General features: G+C 39.5%; 1 protein-coding gene across 1 annotated transcript in view; it reads right to left on the bottom strand.

The window, feature by feature from the left end:
• LOC125764504 (protein apterous) overlaps positions 1-15,433 on the bottom strand; it is a 63,477-nt gene that overhangs the window by 37,948 nt on the left and 10,096 nt on the right. The window contains exons 2-4 of the mRNA XM_049428842.1: positions 11,483-11,682; positions 11,190-11,397; positions 9,305-9,444 (exon numbers count right to left, since the gene is read on the bottom strand). Coding sequence (XP_049284799.1) covers positions 9,305-9,444; positions 11,190-11,397; positions 11,483-11,682 — 548 coding nt within the window. The remainder of the gene's footprint in view (positions 1-9,304; positions 9,445-11,189; positions 11,398-11,482; positions 11,683-15,433) is intronic.

Genomic DNA, 15,433 nt, shown 5'->3' with positions numbered 1-15,433 from the left:
ATGCAATCGCCCGATACTGGACTGGTTGGACCATAGTAAGCCGCTTGCTGAATTATGTATTTATTGCTTGTTAGACCACGATCTTAACGACTCGTTTTACTCCCTTTAATGGTCATTCATCCCACGTGTGTCCACCCGTGGAGGGTGAGCGGCAAACTATGTTGATTGGTGGCGCGTTCCGCAGCCAGTCCGGGCTGTCTTCCATCGCACACCGTTAATGAGCATCCAATCGAACGAACTCTTAACACGAGGCTCGGTGACTTTGGGGCTAATCTCAATGAAATGCACTTCGGTACCGATACTGAGAGCGTTTTTGTTGGTGTTTGTTTCTGGTAGCATATAAATTAAATGCACCCTTACCCGGTGAGGTGGAATCTAAAACCAGCCTCAAAAAAAAAGTTGGAAGCGCTAATCATTCTGTGTGCAGGACCGCAAGAACGCGATATCAATTTTAATAGCTATTTTATTGTTGTTTTTTTGGAGCTTGGGCGATTTGAAATTGTAATTTCTACATCACTGAACCCTGTTGGTTATCATCATTCCGTTTCTAACAAAAAAACCAACTAAATGGCCTTTATTGGATAAACATTGTTCCCGTAGCTTCCGGTGTTGATTGTTTGGTTCTGTACCTTTTGTTTTAGCGCACACGGTTTCACATCGAACAAAACTTTGAACAAAAAAAAAGAGACCCATTTAAATTGCTGTATTTTCTTTTCGGTACAAATGAGTAAACGAAATTAAAGCGCAACCGAATCGAATGAAAGTCCATTAGAAATGCACCAGAGCGTTGGAGAGCCGTTTGAAGCAGTAGAAAGATTGAGTTCGTTAAATCATGCAATGAATAAGGTTAGAAGCATAATCTACATTTTATTCAATTAAAGCATGTTTAAGTAATGAAATTTAAAGACGAAGAGGGGGTTTTTTTAAATTTTATAGAGGAATGTTCGAACTACTTAAAAAATTGAGTTGGAATATACAGAATATACAAATAAATGAACAAAAAAAACAAAAAAAAATACGTTTCTCTTCAAAACATTGTCAAAATATGAGCGTGTGGTATCCTCTGACAATTCGTCAAAAACCATTTTAATTGAGAAAGAACTCTGCACACAAAAAAAACATTTTTAAGTAAAACTGATTCAAATTTTAAATCGCTTGGAGTTTTGGATTAATATTTTTATCAGATATTTTAGACTCATTAACGTACAAAGAAATGAAATGAAAAATATATTTTCTCAGTATCTTTATTTTATATTTTCCTTCAAATAGCATGATTTCATTCTTCGTTCTTTTCCAGTTAAATGCTCACTTTTCATATTTTCGCTAACAAAAAAAGCATTCTATGAACCATCTGCTCAAAAACAAACAAAAACGATGCCACTAGCTTTAACCCATTTCGCAACACCTTTTGAATGCGTCTCTCGGCTACAAGTTGTAACGCTTGTAACAGTTGTGTTTTATTTATGAGGCTCCGAATCTCCCGAAAAAATCAGCAGTTGAATTTTCAAACAACTGTGTCGAGGTTCCAGCTTCATAGAAAATAGCAAAACGGACAGAATTTATGCGTCCGCGCTATGGAAAAGAATGGAAATCTTATGTCAATATCAATTTAGCTGTTGCTTGTAGCTTGTTACGAGCGTCCGAACATTTCTATTCAGAAGCCGCTACTGGTTTCAAAGTGAGCTATCTTGTACAACCCACCAAAAAGGCATCGTTTTCCTTCAAAGTTGGTGTTGTTCATTCTGTTGCTGCGTGGTTAAAATTAATAATCATCACAAAAACATCAAACGGAAGCGAGCAGAATAACGCAATCCGCGACCTTCTTTTGCAGCGCGTCCAGTTGAGGTCGCCGCACCTAATAATCGTTGGCCGGTAGGAAAGATGTTTAGTGAAATGATCACATTATAAAGAAGAATATATGAAACTTGTCGCACATATCATTACCATCGTTAAAAAATGTTTGGCGATGAAACATTCGCACATACCAGATCGTTTGCCACATTAGCGAAAGGAAAAAAAATGTATTAATATTATTTTACCCAACTCACACAACTACCGTACCGTTGCTGATTGTTTTAAATCGGCTCGGAAAATCTTGGCAGATCATCATCGAATTAGTGAAACAAAGCACAACAACTATTAACGAACAGCGGATGCGGGACATGACATAATGATCGTGTCCACCCGTATCCGCCATGTTTCACCGTTAAATCATTGCTTCCGCTTCTGTGCGAAGTAGCAAACAAGGCGTGATTTTTCTAATATTTCGGTTTTGTTGAATTGTTTTTGTTTTGTTTTACCTTCGATCAATGGTTTTACAAAATAGTCACCGACGAAAAAAAACGTACAGTGGCGTACGACCGGTAGCAAAACCGTACTGGTGTGCTGTTGGTTTCGTGCTAGAAAATTAATAATCCTCCCAAGAGAGTGGAAAACTTAAGCGTTTTCAGCCAAAGCAAGCAAACAACCACCAAACCAGCGAAAAAAAATCAGCCCAAAATCTACCACCCCATAAACGCACCACCATCCGGGGAAAGGGACGTCTAATGGGCGTAAGAAATAGTTTTCTTACAGTTCAGTGCACCAGAAAATCACTTAATCGTGCGTCCGTGCTCGCTGCCCGGCATCGTTCGGTGCCGGTCAAAAAGAAAAGAAAAGAAGAAGCAAAAAATAGGAAAGAAAAAAAAACGAATGCTTCCAAAAACCACCAGAAAAAAAGCTCAACATAGAGAACCATTCGAAAACTATGGCATGATGAATGGCCATATACCGAAACCATTTGTTTCCAATTTGCACTGGAATTGCGTTAACGGGTGTCAGCGGTGCTGTCGATGTGCGTGTGCGTATGTTATGCCGAAATGTTTTTCGAATGGAAATTGCAGCTATTTTTTTTTTGTTAATCTGCGTTGAATAATTGCCATTGCTACCGGAGTCCGGAAGAATTATGCCATTTTTTTTTTAAAGAAAAACCTTTCACACCTTTTCTCGCCGAATAGACCCTAGAGGGTGAAAATTCCGTTTTTTTGGTTTTACCGTGGTATGCATATTATAAAATTTGAATTTACAAATTTAGACACCTTCGTTAGCATGTTGCTGGTATTCGTAAAATAGAAATCGTTTGAATATTTCAACACCTCACACTTATCACAAAATGCTAAAAAAAGAAAGCGTTCCATGCATCAGTGGAACGAGTAAGATTAATGCATATATAATGTGTTTTGCAATTAATTTTTGTATGCCACATATTCTGTTTATTAAGTTGCAGTAAAAAATAATTTCTGGTTAAAAACGCTTAACCCCATTAAACGATCTTTATTTTTAAAAAACTCATCTCCTTGTTGACTTCCATCACATAACATGATTTCCTGGGCATCTTTCTTAATTCCACCACAGCACCCCGATGCAGTGACCCACAGAGCACTGATAACAAATGATCATAAGCGCATTTACGAGACGCAGCGAGACTAATTACGGCTCATTACAAATTAATCTGCCCTCTAGCCGAGATCCCGACCGTAACTGTCAGTCAAAACATCGCCCTCAAAACATCGAACCTCGGGCCACACCGAACAAGAATCTCATTTAAGTATTTACTATTTAACACGGCATGATTGACAGTTCCGGCGTCTAGCAAATGTCAAACACAAGTCTTCACGAGCGACAAGCTGGAACAATTGCGTGCATTGAATTGGAATAGTGCACCGACCAACCGAAGCTGATACATTGGCGACATTCAGCTTACATGGTGTTTGATAGTTTGCTTTCTTTCTTGTTTTGATAACCTACACAAAGGCCTACGACTGCATTCTTTTGGTATACAATGCATTAGAATGCACTCCGAATGCATTAATGAGCACAAATGCCACACCACCCGGTGAGGACTGTTGTTTTTATTACATTCACCAAAACAGGTCGTGTGTACATAAAGTCCCATATTCACATACGATCGAACTACAAAACGAGTGTGACGAGAAACCAGTCCACAGTGATTTGGTGGATCACCGATCGCCATAAAACAACCCACATTTAAATGCGATCAACCTCTAGTCCGGACATCGAATCAAATCGCACCTACGATCACAAGGGATCGAACGATCTCATTTAAATGCGATCGTGCCCGAGTCCCGTACCGGATCGGATCGGAAAAGTCGTTAAATTTTTTTGGCGCCATGCGAACATGCGCCTCTATCAAAATCACCCAGTGATTAATGCAGTAGTTTTTTGGATGGGAACAAAACGAAGCCTTGCTCCCTTTAAAGCTACGTATTTCACGGTCTTTTCCTGGTTTGATTAAGTGACTTTCAGTGAGCTGATGTAAGGAAAAAAAAGAAACCCAAACGGGAACCTTCACATGATCAACAAGTGGAATAAATCATTATCACCCCAGTGCTAAATGGCTATTAAGATTACATTACTATTACAAAGGTCCTTTTTTTTCTTGGAGCTCCCGGTTCCCAAAGAATGGCACTTGAAATAAAGTCATGTCGTGTGGCTTTCTTGCCGCATCCGGAAGGATCGCTCATTTTCTTTTGTAACAAGACACACAAAAAAAAACAAACATCAAAGCAACGTGGTCTGAGAACTCAATTGAAACGTGTGTTGTGTCTATTGTTGTAAAACCTTTTACCTTTTATGGAGCGCGCTTGTGTGTGTGTGTGTTAGAAGAAGTACTCGGCCTTAACTGGGTGCCACAAGGAAGAAGGTCACCATCGCAGCAGGGCCCATTATATTTTCCCCCTTGGTTTTGATAAATGAAACATAAATTATCGACCACCGAGGGGTTACCCCGGTAGGGTGCGATCCTACGCCCGCAGATACCGGAAGGCGGGATAGCATCAACACGAGCACTAGAAAACATAAGATAGAATCCCCTTCAACAACAACTGCAACACAACGGAATGTGACACAGGACATACCGCGGCAGGTGCTTCGGCTTTACCTGGGTTCGTTTCCTTTGGCAGTATTGAAATCGGAACGCAACGAAGCGTAAAGAAATGACCTAGAAAAGATAGGTGAACTAGGGATCTAGCTTAGAGATCGGCGACCGATAGCGAATTGATAGCGAAGCAGCGCATCGAAACGATCTGTTAAGGTCCTGGGGCAAGCCAGCGGACGAAATGGAAGCGTACCAACCGTAGTGTCATAAATTATTTCAACAATGACAGAAACCGGTAGATGAATTATAATGTCATATCAATCTGCTACCTCTTGGACAGTGACATTTGTTTATTCCATGCTCGATAGCGTTTAACAAGGATGAAGGTTTTCCTTCCACTCAAGGAATGTTCTCTTTCACTCACTCGATCGTACAAGATCTTTTTGCATTCCTTTTGTAGCATTAATTGCAGTTTAAAAAAAAAACCACATGTAAAATGTAACAAAACGTATCATTTCTATACCTACAAAAACTCACCTTATCAAGGTGCTAATATGTAAAATCGTGTCACGAATATTAAGTTGTACGTTTGTAGATGGAGCAGCAGAAGAATAAAAAAAACAGAACAAGAAACGGGATTACATCAACTCTCATTCCCATTTACACATCGTGTTGCAGAGTTCATTTGCAAAAAGTTTGCTTCCACTCCACCCGGTTTTCATGTTCGGTTTAGCATATCTGTTGTAAATTCATATCGTGCGTTTGATGTGCTATTACAAAAGCAATTTATCATTCCTTTTGTGTATACTTTTTTCCGTTCCATTTCTATCTGCGTGAGGTTTTACTCGCCTGTTTTTTTTATTCGCTTACATTATCATGTTACATTCCAACCCATCCGACAGTTATTCTGGCGAGTAATTTCTTTCCCTTTCTTGCCCCTTTCGCTCACGGTTGATACCATCTTCTACCGCCGATATTGGCTGGTGCACTCATATGCATACCTTTAATGTCAGTTCATACCACTGTTCTTTCATGCACTGGCTCAACATTGTTGTGCGCGATCCGTAGTATTACACACGCTCTTATCGACACTGCCGGTGTATCATTTAGAAGGTAAATATCATTCAACAGTGTTACCACAACACGAAAGGCGTTGTTCACAAACGCGTGCAATCTGCATGGGGTTGCATGCAGGAAAGCAACAACAAAAAATAAACAGGAATACGCACAGCAATTCACATGTTTAAGGAAAACGATCTATATTATACGTCGCCTGTGCTGAATGAGCAGCTTAAGATGTATGGAAGTAGTGAGTAAAAAAACAGCACACACATACACCGCTAAAGTCGATCAATTAATATTTATGATCGTCGATCCGCGATCGGTGCTATGTAAAACACGTGTTCGACAGCTATTTAAATTCTGACGCAAAACGCCATGCACGTTGCAGATCGGAAACTGTTGCATTCGAACCCGATGCTAGTATGCTCTTTTCATTTTTTTTCCTTTGCTTTATCTTTTTCTTTTGCAACTCCAACAGCGAGAAAGCTTTGACTTAGCTTAGCAGAAACAAACGACTACAATGATTCCGCAAGCAAGGAACCTTTTTTTACATTTTTTTTTCATATTACATTTTTTTTTCAAGCGCATGATTTTGTAACTTCTTACTCCATATAATCCACGAGGATAGTGCATAATGGTGAGAAGTCGTTACGGTTATCAGCGTTCAGTGTGAGCCATGTTTCATGGGTTGTTTAGTAGGGAAGTTCGTAGTATTGTTTTGTTTCATTTGTATGTTGGTTGTTGTTGTACAGCGTGGAACGCAGTGCAAAACGGAACAGACGTGCCATTTTTGTATAATTATTTATAGTTTTTTGATTTGTTAGAAACATTTTGTCAAACTCATCACACTCCAACCCGTCCGATACCGTACTATCGGCATTAGGCTTTCTGCAAACAACAAAAAATATCTGCAAACGATCATCATCATCATGCAATGGTACGTCTTGCCAGTGATAAAAACGTAAAATCAAACGAAGTCGCGGCATTCGCGCATCGGATTCATTTTACAACCCTCCTCCGAAAAAAAACCAGATCGTTGTTGAGAACCGGCGTAAAGTGCAATAAAAGTGTAAAGCAATAAATTTCGGCAACAATTTATTGCTACTCTTTCGTCGCCCAATTCTCCAACAGTTCACGGATTTCAACTACCCTGAACTCCCACAAGCAGCACGCAGCCAGGTACTGCTGATTGCTATTATTTATTGCACGCGCTGATGATATGGGTGAGAAGCTTAGCCGTGGAAAATCGGAAAGCTAATCTTTCTTCGCAAAGTATTCGAAAAGCAGTCGGAATGCGATGAGAACAGTTTGTACTTAACACTTTTGTAAAATATGATTGCGAGAAAATAAAACACGATCATTGAGTATAATGTGTAATGAATAAGTACGACTTGAAAAAATTTAAATAAAATTTCTATACTTAAAACTAAAATCAAACCTTCGATGCCAGGTATACAATGTTTCTGCAGGCGAGCTCTAATGTGATGAATTTTATATTCGCCAATAAGACTTTTTACAACCCCAATAGTTCTGCCTGCGGCCATATTAAACACCGATTCGGTTTCACATGCATCACACATTTCGTCTAAAGCGTGCAAGAATTTTATTTTTCTACAAATCATGGCATCTTGCTGTTCTTGATCCCTGATATGCTCTTTGCTCTTTTGAACAACCGACGTCGATCGTTCGCATCGTACGCCGGAATGGCAGCATTTTTCCGGGTTATATAATTTTATTTGCACATCACTTCCCGGACGAGCTCAAACGGGTTTGATCTAATGCTTAAGGTGGAAGATTCAGGCGCATCATCGCGATTGGTCATGGTATTGATATGCGAAGGATCGTGTATTAGAATTTCTATAATATGATTTTTTGCTGAAATGCAATTGAATTAATTTTTTTTTATATTAAAGCTTTGATATGTTTATACATTTTTAAAATATTTATATATTTTTTGGTACAATACATTTTGCGTTACAAGACTGTCTTCTCTTTTGGATGACATGTCGTCCATTTGGATGACCTCATCAAACTGAAGCAATGATTGGAAAAAATGCAAACTAAATTTCTCATCCTGTTTCGTCACACATTCGAAGTCAATTGATAATGCACACTAAATTCTCCACAATCACAACCAGTCACCCAGCGTTACATAAAATGTTTACAAACTCGGTAATTGTTTTGCAAATACAGAATGGCATCCGTTTCGCCCTGCCGTCTTTGATGTTGGTCAATAATTTGCGCGTCTTTTGATAGAATCCGCTAGGAAAATCTTCCGCAATTTGCTGGTCAATGTTCGTATTTTTGCAAACCCTACTAACGGAGCGTAGCAAACAAATGCACGAGCGCCAAAAGCCCAGATAAGCCACGGCGACCACCGGTCAGCTGACCCCGCCTAGACGTATGTTTCTATTGTCCGTAGCGAAAGCATCCAGTCGGATGGATTCAATTTATTTCACACTTCAATACCCAAGCTATTGTAGCATACGGATGAGGATCACCGATCGATAACCTTGCGCGGTTTCGAGCTGAACAGAAAGGATTCTTATCATCCGTTCCGTTCATGTGCCGTTTTGCAGAAAGAGAATAGTAGTAAAAGTGTTATTATTTTTTGTTTAATTCTTAAAGTTTTGTCTCCCGCTGGTTCTTATCTAGCATCATAAATCATAGAATGTGTTGTACAAAAATTGCTGTTCAAAGAAAAGGAAAACCGAATTTACCAAACAGACCAGAAACTGTGAATACAATAAAAATGTTTCTCAAAAATAACACGTGCGTTATCAAACATGTCGGCTTCTTTGAATAAATTTTAAAATGTCAAACATTTACTCCGTAGTGCTTCTTTATCTCAAAAGAATGGATGAACTTTATTCGGAAGCCATTTCAATTTTTGTTATCAAATAATTACCAAAAACACCAGTCTGCAAGCAGCGCACATGAATTCTATATTATTTCGGTCAATATTGAACCTGTAATTGATCATTTTTTTTATTTTGAAACTAAAAGCGATTCATAACTTTTTAACTTTCCATGACAAAGTTGTTGCAATACTTCATATCAGCCAAAAACAAAAGGGGGGTATCATTAGCGAGGACACGTTCGCCCTTGAAAACGGATCGTGACGCAGCATGCATCATGCAACGCACGCAGCTCCAAACGCACTTCCAAGCTGAAAACCCCTTGAGGGCTCCTCGTCATCATCATCGTCGTCGTCCCCGGGTCTAATCCGTCGGACAATTAGACCCACCCTTTCGCTTCTACGATGCGTTACCGTGGGCTGGTAATTTATGCTAAATGCCCATACCCTAGCTGCTACTCATCGCGCATCTCTCCTTTCGTCTCTCTTCCCCTAGTTTTGTCACTCACCTGTAGTAATCCGTTTTGCAGTAGATATTGCCATCGCGTGAAAAGCAGGAATTGGCACCTTCGAGGGTTTGCCGGCAGATGCAACATTGTAGACAGCTAGCGTGCCACTTGCGCTCCACAGCTGACAGGTAGAAGCGATCCTGTGAACGTGAAAGAAAAAAACAGTAACAGAAATGCATAAGGACAACGGACGAAAGTGAAATCAATTTTCTCACTCAGCAAACTCACTCTCCCTCACAGGCGCAACCAGCTGAAACTTCCACTAATCACCGTCCCAACCGCGGCACCATAATGGTTTTTTTGCAATAGAAAGATTATGCAATTTCGCCAACACTTCGGTAAAATGCATAATTACTGCACTTGTCCCTATCGGTGATCGTGCGTGCGTTTGGTGCTTCGAAATGCTCGAAGTGAAAAGTTTATGAATAGTTGTTTTTTTTTTGTTCAAATTTCAACACGAGCTTAACCGAACAGCCGCCAGCACACGGTAGCATCATTGTATACAAAATGCAATTCTTTGTTGCTACCGAAAATTGGACATTCGGCAAGTTTTAGCACGCTTTCAAAATACAGTTAAAAAAAGGCATATGAAAATTAAAATAACCGCACGAAATCGTGCACAGGCATGCTTTTGCTGAACCGACGCCCGAAGTGTAGATAAAAATTGGTCAATTATCGGCTCTTGACCGGTTCGGTTTTTTTGGTGTTCATCGTGGGTTAAAACTAAAATATCTAAAAAAAAAAATCAAACACACTTTTATGCGCTTCATAATACGCCCCGGAAATACATTTCAAAGGGTGATAATCTAAGAAGAAACAAATAGCGAACTCATAACCTCAACCAAATCCTACTGACAGCTGACTGATCCATTCCGGGGGTTTTCTCTTTGATGGTAACGTTTCAATAACGATACATCTGGAAGGTGTTATGATTTTGCAGCATTCACATTCACCAGCAGCGAATGCATATGCAGAAAAAAAACAGGCAAATCAACACAAAATGGTCAAAAAACCATCCGGTGAATGTGGTTAATTTAATGCAACAGATTTTACTTCACTACCGAGAGTTAACACTTAATAAATCCATTCAATAATTCGGGTTTACAGCAACCACTAAAAAAAAGATAATTGAAACCCAAACAATGATAAAAATGCCGCTTTGATTGCTGGTTTTCTTTGGTCCTTTTCCTAATTGACGAATGTTTGTTGTTTTGGGTTTAATTTAATTTTATATTTTTCCTTTTTGTTTTCTCCCATATTCTAACGAGTGCGGTTATTTCAGAATGAGAGAAAAAACGAAACAGACAAAAAATTAAATGGCAACCGCAACCATTGTAACAAGGTGCTGAATGTGAGAAGTTCTTCTGGACTGATCGATCAGATTGACAACAGATGGTGTAGCATTGATTGAATTTCAACAGCAAATCATTACAAAGAATAAGGTTTTTTTCGACTTTGATAAATCTGATTCGTGATTCATGCATTTGAATCTTTAAATAATATAATTAATTCCAAATTTCTATTATGAAGATATATTGATCTATGAAGAATTCGTGAAGTGTTTCATATATATGTAAACACATTTTTATTCTAAAAAAAATTCAAGAAAAGGGTAAAAAGATGAATTTTTAAAGATCGATAAAAAAGAATCAAAATAATTCATTCGGTTTAACGATTCATGAATCTTGAATCAGATTCACCCAACACTCGAAAATACAAACAAGTCTTTGGAGATGCCAAGAGATTTGTGAACCTTTTTTGAGAATTTTGAGAGCCATGATTCGAATGACTCTCTAACGAAGATTCATATAAATGACTCTCCTCAAAAGATTTTCTCCCCCCAAAAACCCCAAAAAAGAGTACCCAAAACCCAAACCAGCCCTACCTGAATCGGCATATCACAGCCCGCACACTCGTCCAGCCCGGTCGGCGGTAACTCGTTGGAAGATTCCGGACTGCTCGGACCGCCCGGTGGTTCCGATTTAAGCTGGATGCAGCTATTCAGCACGCTGGAGCTGTCCGAGCAGTCGCTCCGGTTGAGATCGGCATAGTAATTTGGTCTGTCCGCTATCAGCCGATCCGGTGACTCGAAACTATTACACAGAGAAACATAAAATAGACAAACTCAGAACGATTAATATCTCGGCTTGGGAAGCACGCATGTATGCAGCATCTCACCTGTGGCAGCTGTCCGCGTAAAGATGGTTAACACCTAGCAAACCGTTGCCACCGGCCACTTTTAGGCTGTGTTCGCACGTATCCGTGCAGGAGATGCAGGTCCGATGGTTGAGGTTGTTGTTGTTGCTGTTGAGCTGGCATGCATTCGACAGGTCCGGGCTTCGCTCTCGCGGCGGGCCCAGAAACCGAGCACTCGGGTGCTGTGGAATAAAGACAACCAAACATTCATTTCAAAACTTTTTCTACAATGTTGCATATTTTTGGCAAAACAGTAACCGAGGAAAAAACTTCCCGGAAATGAAGAAAACTAACAACTAATACAAAGATAAGCAGGGTAATGCTTAGGCCGGCTTACGCCCGCCTGTCCACTTTGATCTTTGATTATGTCAATTAAGCGTCATATATGCGAAAACAATAAATGTTTGGAACGCATGCATAATACGTTCCCAAGCAGGACCACCCTTGCTTTATTGAATGTGCAATTTGAATGAAGCACGAGTACGAAACAAAAGCCTCGTCCCCTGTTGTATCCTGGCTTCCCTGCATTGGGAGGTGTTTTGTTTATGGATGACTTTAGTTGTGTGTTTTTTTCCCTATGTTTTGGATTATTTTCCAGTTTTTTTGTATATTTTTAACACTTTTGCAAAAAAAGTGAAAATAAAAAATCGTACTTGTAAAGAAAAAAAAAACACAAGGGTTTGTTCAGCCCCAAACGCCACTAGACCGTCAACGGCAAAAGAATTAAAATAATTGTACATTTACAAATCCACTACCCAGACAAGCATTTGGTAAAGGCAATACGCACGGAACCGAGAAAATGTTTCTTAACAAATCTGCTGTCCCTTTTTGTTATTTATGCCACCACCTTTAAAGGTGGCTCATTTTTCTCTTTCACACTTCTTGCCCACCCTCCTCCTTCTCCCCACCTTCCCCTATCGACCATTCCAATTCAATACCATTCCCAGTATAACATTGCAAAATGCAACGAGAAATGCAGATGCAACTACTGCACCGACGGAAAATCGGAACGGAATGAACGAACTGAAGGGAATGAAAGAAGAAAAAAAACTACAATTGCAATGCCCAGAATAAATATAAGCAAACTGACGCGTCTTGCATCCTTTGCCCTGTCTGCCGCATTCGATTGGAGATGCATTTTCCTGTTGATGTTTTTTTTCGTTTCTTTCTTCCCGCCTTGCCCGCACTCGGGTGTGCTTTCATGCCTTTCATGCACTTTGAAGATGCGTCTGGTCTTTTTGGCATTTGTAGATAATATAAAAATTTCATGCTCCAATGAACCTTCCCGTAAACATGCATACACACAAACACACAGTGTATGAGCACAGAGTCTGAACTGTTTATACATTCGCATTCATAATTTTCCACAGTTCCATTTCGGCTGGTAGGAAAATGAAATCCGAGAGAAAAGCAACAAAAACGTGGCTTTAAAAAGTGGTTGAAGAAGCGAATGAATGCCTGCGATAGCATAAAAAAGTATACCTTTTGCTTTCCAGTTTTTCATTGATAAGATAACGAAATGATGGCCGAAATATGCTGCAATATGAGGTTTCAAAAGTTTCGCCTTAAAGCTACGAAAATATCTACCGCACTCAACCGTATCGTGATGAAACGATTAGGTCAGTACATAACTTTCAGAACAAAACAAGCTGTCTACTGACATTTTTATATTTATTTATACAGAATATAGAACGAGCTTCTCGATGCCGAATAGACGTTAGATGTCGGACAAGAGCAGAAAAAAAATCTTGCTTTGAAATAATGTTTCAAAATATAGCAAAGCAATACACGCAATCAAACGCTTAATGTGTTCTAAATTCAGACCTTCGACACAAAGGACATACATGCGTGTGACCCTTGCCAAGACAAAATCACACAAAAAAACGTTTTCTTACTGCAACCGAATGACTTCAAAGGCCGCGCCGCAAACGATTGTAGATAATTCCTTAATAGCGGCAACGACAAAATATACAAAAAAAACTGTTTTTCTATCAAAAACATTACGCACATTTGCTACTAGCAAAAGCACAAAAAAAGCACAACAGATAAGTTTCGAAAATAGAAGGAAATTTGAGCCTGAATCAATCGTCAAATTCATCAAGCGTTCTAATGAAGCCCTTAATCAATTGGTTCGTAATTTGTTTTTCAATCAATCGCTCCCGACCGGGTTTGCGTGGGTTTTATGGGTTTGCGTGTAAATTTTGTGTTTTTATAGCACGCTCAGTACGCACTTAAGTGTGTTTTAGTGCCGTGCGTGATGACATCGGTGGCGTATTTCTTACTTGACCTGGTACAATCACCATTCCATTGGTGCGTAATCGTACGACAGTACAGGAGAATACTGACCTATGATTTTCAACATTTTTTTGTTATAAAACATAGACACTCGCTTGCTATAATACGATCATGGCAGGCAGAGGACACACGCCTTTGCTGCTGATAACGATGATTTATGCAAGTTTGATAGCGGTGCGCGTGTGTGTTTGCTTTGACGATGGGATTGTTGTTTTTCCCAACCGGGCGAAAGTTCTACTGGAATTTATTTTCCATCGGGTTGTCCCTTCATGTAAAGTTTTCTCATCGGTTTATCGTCTACCATAAGTCATATGAAGATTAAAAATATTTTTAACACCGTTCAGTAGTATCTCTTTAACACTTGTTCATCACAATGTTTTATCACTTTGCAACTGATAATCAACAAGTCGTTCTTTTTTCTCGTTTTTTTTCGTACAAAAACTAAACAATCCTTCCCAGTGGAGGTTCGATTGCCGGACGTGTATTTTGTGTCAGTGATTATGTAGACCGATGCATCGAAAAACACACATAACACGACACGCATTTATCATGCATGTCATACAAATTACCGTACCGGCACTCAAACGAAACCCATCCCCTCCCACACATGCAAACCTTTACCGAAAAGGCACTTGGCGTGGTAAAACATGCCATCGCTCATCAGCAAATGATATCGTCCGGACAGGCATCGATCGTCAATTAATAGCCTCAACCTGTCAAGCATTCAATTTCCCTGTTTCCATCGCTCCATTTGACTTTCTGTGTCTGATTTCTGAGCTTGACAAGCGCAAATTAGTGTCACCCGGTACGTCACATGAACATTTCCATGCACTATTATTTACTACGGTGCACCTGTGGGACAAAAAGTGGACATTTATTTACAATTTATATGTTTTTTTTTACCAACGAGATGAACTTTTCAAATAGGAACTAAACATTCAACGTTTTATGCAATGATTGATCAATGATTTTTATAAATATAAGTGTGATTTTCTTGATTATTAACATAATTTTGTTTTCTTTTATTTAAATTCTCCATAAAATTTGTGAAAACAAACAGAACAATTTCTGAATTTTTATGATGTTTTTCATCGAAAGTATTAAATGTACACCGGAAATTAAAAAAACATCATACAGATTTCAAATGTCCACCTGTTGGTTATACACTTTCCCACCGTGCACTGGGGCCAACTACTAACGTGAAGCATCAGACTGGAGTATTTGAAGCAATATCGGCTAAGAGTTTAATTGTGGTTTCCGCTTCGAAAAAGGCAAAGAGAGTTCGCTCTGTATCTTCCATCCTTCGAGCAAATTGATGACTTCTAATGTGTCAACCTTTTTCTTGCTCTTTGATTGGAAGATTTTCCCAAACCTCCACACCGACTGACAAACACTCAAACACGAAACATCTGTTCCGGCCGCCCTCTACACCAGTACACGAATTCTCGATTGTCGGCAAGCGAATAAGCACCCCCCGTTAAAAGATGAAAATGAAAAATGGGTCTCACTGTTTCTGTCCAAGGCGCCTATTTGCCTTTTCCCGTACGCTGTAAGAACGGAAAAAACAAACAGTTTTCTACCGTACCCATTTCCTTTACTTCGGCTTTATTTCCCCGAACCCAAAACAACCGGAAGCGG

Source organism: Anopheles funestus, chromosome 2RL (genome assembly GCF_943734845.2).
Source record: "Anopheles funestus chromosome 2RL, idAnoFuneDA-416_04, whole genome shotgun sequence".
Lineage (NCBI taxonomy): Eukaryota > Metazoa > Arthropoda > Insecta > Diptera > Culicidae > Anopheles > Anopheles funestus.
This window is presented reverse-complemented; position numbering and strand designations above follow the sequence as displayed.